Source organism: Brassica oleracea, chromosome C9, assembly GCF_000695525.1.
Source record: "Brassica oleracea var. oleracea cultivar TO1000 chromosome C9, BOL, whole genome shotgun sequence".
Taxonomy (NCBI): Eukaryota; Viridiplantae; Streptophyta; class Magnoliopsida; order Brassicales; family Brassicaceae; genus Brassica; species Brassica oleracea.
Window position 1 is genome coordinate 35,329,892 of NC_027756.1, and position 6,288 is coordinate 35,336,179.

At 38.1% G+C, this 6,288-nt stretch overlaps 1 protein-coding gene across 1 annotated transcript; it reads left to right on the forward strand.

Annotated features, from left to right (window-relative positions):
• Positions 1–2,249: 2,249 nt before the first annotated feature.
• LOC106318701 lies at positions 2,250–5,940 on the forward strand. Its single transcript, XM_013756797.1, has 2 exons — positions 2,250–2,365; positions 3,486–5,940. The coding sequence occupies exon 2, from the start codon at positions 3,529–3,531 to the stop codon at positions 5,656–5,658; it is 2,130 nt and encodes a 709-aa protein (XP_013612251.1). The 5' UTR covers positions 2,250–2,365; positions 3,486–3,528; the 3' UTR covers positions 5,659–5,940.
• The last annotated feature ends 348 nt before the right edge of the window (positions 5,941–6,288 follow it).

Here is a 6,288-nt window from a genome sequence, read left to right on the forward strand (position 1 = left end):
ACAGGTTGATCGAGATTCAGTGGGCAGGAATCATCCACATACACATACACATCAGTTTATGTGATTGTTTTGGCGCTGTTTGTAGGTTATGGTTCTTTTAAGTGGTTTCGCCGGACTATACACAAAGGTTAGATTATTAGGAACTTTCACTCTAAACACTCAAATCCAGCCCTGCTTTTCTTCCCTTTTGTGAAGCACTGATTTAATTTGTTTTTTGAAACAGTAGAATATGACCAGTCTATTCAATGACTTGAATTCCTGATTAAGGGGATTGCTTTCCATTTTGGCAGACTATTATGAAAAGAAGCTGTGTAGGAATATAAATGCACAAAACTCCTGGTTATACGTCTCTGGAATGGCTTTCAATGTTGTTGCTATAGTGATCCAAGATTTTGATGCCGTCGCAAGTAAGTAAATCCAAAACTCATCTTCTATTTGTGTCCATATTCAGTAACCATTTCTCTCACTCCTCATGTACGATGTAAGAAAATATCACTTATTAATAGTGGTGGTATCAAAAAGCTCATTAACATCGATGACGTGATGTCTCATCAACTCTGGTATTAAAGTTCTCGATTTTTCATTTTCAGGGGATCCTTCCATGGTACTCATTCATCACAATAATCATGAATCTTGACCATGCTCTCAGCTAACCCATATCCTTCTCTTAACTCTTTATCTTAGTTTTGGTATATATATATATCACATTAAAACATTATTTCCATGTTTGTTTGTTTCGTAGTGGTATTGTGTCGATGGTGCTGAAATTTGCAGACAATATTGTAAAAAGTTAATAAACTGGCAAGTATATTCAATTCACCAACAGATTCCTCTAATTAGTACACATGGTTGTCTTTCTATTCTCAACGCGGTTGTCTTTGTATTTCTATTCAGTTTTCATTTTTCCCTCCCTATCCTTTGTCGGAGGCTCAGTGTAAGTTCAACAACATTTGCCTCTGCCAATACAATCCATCTCAGCTTTTTACATAATAGTTGATGTTTACTGCGTTTGTACTTTACTGAAGATTCAAATGGTCAATTGATATCTTTTAAGGTGAATATATATATATATATCAGAAGCATTTGTTTCAGTCATCATGAAAAATTGAACTAACTTTACAAGTTTACATACCTATTTATAATATTTGATTGTTTCTTTTAGTAAACAAAATAAAGATATTTGGAGCGTCTCTCTCTTGAATCTCCGTTAAGTTAAGAGAGCCTATGGAGTTATGGATTCCACTTAGTTAACACTAATTAGCAGTTTTACAGTTTTGGGGATGTAGTCAAAGGTTATTATTTAGGCCAATCGGTCATAGTACATATATCAAAGCTTTTTCTTCCAAATAACAACTAATACACCTATTATGCAGTTTTTGTTCGGATCCTCTCTAACAAACAATTTGTCGTTTATATACCAAAATTTCAAATATTTCTTCTCAAGTTAGCTTGGTATAAGTATCCGACACAAAAGCTTCAGCTTCACCAACCATGTATTCAGCCAACAAAAAAAGTTGATTTCAAAGCAATGTAGTTAAATAATGAAATAAGGAGCTAGACTATAACGTTCATGCCGATAGACGGACTTCCATTTTTGCATTTGCTCAAGAAAATATCCAATCATTTTTTATCTTTTGATACAAAAGATGTCCAATCATAAACATAAGAAACCACCATTTTGTATGACTCTCCACATGTTCGGCTATATCTTCTTATTAGTGTATAACATTCACTTGGGACTAAGAATAAAACACAGTAATTAGAGAATTATGCTGAACTTCGTACACACTCACTTATGTTTTGTAAATTTTCTTTTACTGCAAGTATAAACTACAACCGAAGATTATATCAGTTCTTTTGCCAAACTTATGGTTTGTTCCCTTCCTACACAACTATTATCAATCATTTCATATGTTTATGCTAAATTTTAAAAGAAAGTTACGGAACCGTATAATCCGCGCATAGCGCAGACACGAAACTAGTATTATTAAACAACAGAAAATCTTGTTTGTTAAATTATAAAACTAGGATAAACTAAACTGTTGGATGTAACTTTTTCCTACAAAAATGATGACTCATCGGTTAAAGAAAAAGAAGTTTGCTATTATATATAGATTATTTATTTAACTATGATTAACTTAACTATGGTTAAAATAACCATGATTATGTTAATCATGGTTAAAGTAACCATGGTTGCTTAAATGGATAGTGACATAATAAATTTTGGAGACCCATACATTGTTTGAGGTGTTCATATCAGAGTAGGGTTTGTAAACAAAAAAAAAAAAATCTGACAAATCAGACTCTTGTAGTAAAAGGTGGATTTGATTCAAATTCATATTCTTTATCCTCCCAACAGCGATTGGTATGTTTCCTCCTACTTTCATGGATTATTATTTCTCCTCCTCCTCTGTATTAGCATCCCGATTCTTAGACAAAACAGAGATTCTACTTCTTTCGATTTCCCTGTAATGGATTATTAGGGTTTTCGGTTTCTATCATTACCGAATCTCTCGATTAGCGTACTTGGGCTGTTTGATTTTGTACCGATTTGTGTGCAGATCTGTTTCAATTTTTAGTTTTTCTTTAAGTGTCTCGATTGGTTGCAGTGATGTAGATGTAGATTAGGGTTTTCTTGTCCCCGTAGTGACGAAGAGATTCGAAAGAATTTCGATTGTGCAGTTTGGTTGGTAGGTGAATGTGTGGTTTAGGTTTGTTTCTCTACTTGTTAAAGTTTGTAGCTTTTAGTTGTCTTCTCAAAATACAAGCTTCATTTAAATCTTCTTCTTCTTCTTCAGATGCTTGATTGCACTAGATTCACCAGATTTGCCTTCCTTAGGCTGTTTATATTCAGCTCTGCTTATGTATTTAATTTGTGGAAAATCTTACAACTTCTTGAAAAGAATTGCTTCTTTCTCTTTTCTTTCACATTGTTACTGATAATATTGATTCTCTTATCTTAGTGATGTGCATTTTGTAGTTTTACTTAAGGCATGTTCGTTCATTAAACGCCGCGACCAACGCTGGCGACTGAAATTTGTTCGTAATTTTCTTATGCGCTGGTCGCTGGTGAAGGAAAATAGAGAACGCGCGTTAGAATAATCGACGGATTCCGGTGATGTTTGTGCCGCTGAAATAAATAGCGTCACCGTTCATCTTTTCTCTCTCTTTCATACGGCTGAAAAACATGGATGCTCTTCCATTTTTTTTTCTCGCGTCTGTAAATTTTCTCGTTTTCTCTTAAAATTTCAGTCGCAAGTGTTAGACGCGGCGTTTAATAAACGAACAGGCCTTTAGTTGGATCAGATCCTGCGTCTATATCATTTCATGGGTCAACTTGTAGCCAGTTAAACCTTCATTTGGAAGTAATTCTAACGTTTTAAGGGATGTTGAGATACTAGGGGCATGGTGTAATGATGTAAAAATCATTAGATGTACTTCTGTATAGACATGAATATATTCTTACTTTTGCTCCATTGAGACAGGTGCCAAAAGCTTTGAGGGAATTTGGATTCTTAGGGGGAGGAAATGGAATGCAACAAGGATGAAGCGAAGAGGGCAATGGATATTGCCGAGAGAAAGGTCACAGAAAAGGACTACAGTGGGGCGAAGAAGTTCGCTAACAAGGCTCAAGCCTTGTATCCCCACCTGGATGGTCTGAAACAGTTGTTGATGGCGGTTGATGTTTATATCTCCGGAGAGAAACTAATCACCGGAGAACCTGACTGGTACGGTATACTTGGTGTGGACCCCTTGGCTGATGATGAAGCAGTGAGGAAACAGTACAGGAAATTAGCTCTCATGCTCCATCCGGATAAAAACAAATGCAAAGGTGCAGAAGGTGCGTTTAAGCTGGTTTCGGAAGCTTGGGGTCTACTATCTGACAAGGTTAAGAGATACTCTTATAACTTAAAGAGGCAGGTTAAAGGAGGTCAGCAAAGATTCCCAACAACACAGAGCGCGCAGCCCGCGAGTTCTAACGGGTTCCAGAACGTAAGAGAGCATGTGGTTTCGGGTGCTAAGGCTAGAACTAAGCCGCCAGCTCCACGCAAGGATCCGCCTGCTTATGCTCCTCCGTTTCAGGAGAGTAGTACCTTCTGGACAATGTGCAGCAGGTGCAAGACGCAGTATGAGTTCCAGAGGGTTTATCTTAACCAGACTTTGCTTTGTCCACACTGTCGTCAGGGCTTCTTTGCAGCGGAGAAAAACCCGCCTCCTAGTGTTCCGAAGCCAACCAACAACAACCACTCATATAACCAACAGAAACGGAGTTCTAAAGTTCCAGCGACAAACAAGAACTCATCATATGGTACTTCTTCTGCCAGAGGGCCTGCATCATCTGTTAACAATGGTTTCAGTTGGGAGCCTTTATCAAGAAAGGGTGGATCATCCGACAGCCTAAATGTCGTAAACCAAGCTGCTAATGTGGTCCAGCAAGCACAAGAAAAACTGAAGAGAGCGTATGAGGAGTCACAAGAGAGGGATGCTGCTAGAGGATTCACAAACTCTGATCTGGAAAATTATAAGAGGATGAAGACAGATGGTTCCCATGGGTTTGGTTCATTCTCATGCAAGTGGTCGAATCAAAATGGTCCAGGTAGGTTCACTACTCCTCCTTGTAATCCTGAAACGCTAGGCTCTCGTCATCCCCAGGTGGAAGGAATCTTGTTACCTAGCGATATGAAGAAAGCGCTCGTGAAGAAGGCACAGTCAGATATTTCCAAGAGACTTATGGCAGAAGCAGCAGAGGAGATGAAAGCAATGGAAATAGAGAAGAAGAAGAGTATGAAAGCGACAAGCAAGGCAGATGAGGTAGTAAAAAGTACTAGTACTGAACCAGTCAAGGAAGTTTCCAACGATGAAGGGAATGGAATCGTTGTTCCGGATTCAGACTTTCACAACTTTGATCTCGACCGCACTGAAACTGCTTTTCAAGACGACGAGATTTGGGCAGCGTATGATGAAGACGATGGAATGCCTCGGTACTACGCCCGCATCCAGAAGGTGGTTTCCTTGGATCCCTTTAAGATGAGAATCAGCTGGCTCAACACCAAAACCTGCAAAGAGTTTGCTCCTGTAGACTGGGTTGGCTTTGGTTTCGCTAAATCATGTGGAGATTTCAGGACTTCGAAATACGAGTTGACAGATGCACTAAACGCATTCTCCCACAAAGTCGATTTCACCAAAGGTGCAAAAGGACTAATTCACATTTTCCCCAAGAAGGGACAAGTTTGGGCACTGTATCGTCACTGGTCCCCTGACTGGGACGGTGATACCCCTGATGATGTCAAACACAAGTACGACATGGTTGAAGTTCTTGATTACTACACCGAAGACAAGCAAAGTTTAACTGTCGCTCCTTTACTCAAAGCTGAAGGATTCAAGTTGGTTTTCCGCAGAAGCACAGATCAAAACAGTGTGAGAAAGATTCCGAAGGAAGAAATGTTTAGATTCTCTCACCAAGTGCCTCACTACATTCTTACCGGGAAAGAAGCTGATAACGCACCAGAGGGTTGTGTGGAGCTAGACCCAGCTGCAACTCCTTGCGAGTTACTTGAGGTGAAAGAGTCATCCAAAATGGACACTGAGAGAAGCAAACCTGTCAAAGATAAAAGCACAGCTCCAGAGGAAGAAGAAATGGGTATGAACATAGATTAGGGTGGTGTGAAAGCTAGTAGCATTCAGTACAGTGTACAATGGAGGAAGTAAGCATATCAATCTCATATGGCATCAGTACGGAACAGGACTAGTCAGGTCTGATCTTCTTTTTTGCTTTGATCTCTTATTTTGTTTCTCTAAAGGCTGACCCCAAATAGAACTGGCCTTTTTTGGCACAAGAAACAATGTTTTTTTTTTTTGATATTTGGTATTTACTCAGATAATCGTGTAAGAACTCTCAATTCAAGATATCTAATGTATGGTGGTTATGGGTTTAAGCAACATTTTGACATGTCGTAACGAGAAGATGTATGGTTTTTATGATGGGCTAGGGTGAACCGATTTGGTTCCTGGTTTTAGAATGTGAGCACGGGCTCGTGGTTACCGTGAAAGAGAAGTTTTATCTTTTTCTCCCTAAGAGCATGTGCATTGCTAGCAACCTTAATTGTTGTTTAAGTGGGGTATCATTAACTTTTAACTATTATAATTAACACAAGCAATTTTGTTAAAAAACACTTAATTATAGGAATTTATTGGTAGTTGCTTAATTAAGGTTCTTACCAATAAAAAAATATTAAATTTATTTTTAAATATAAAATTGTTAAAAAAAATTAAAATTATTTATTAAAT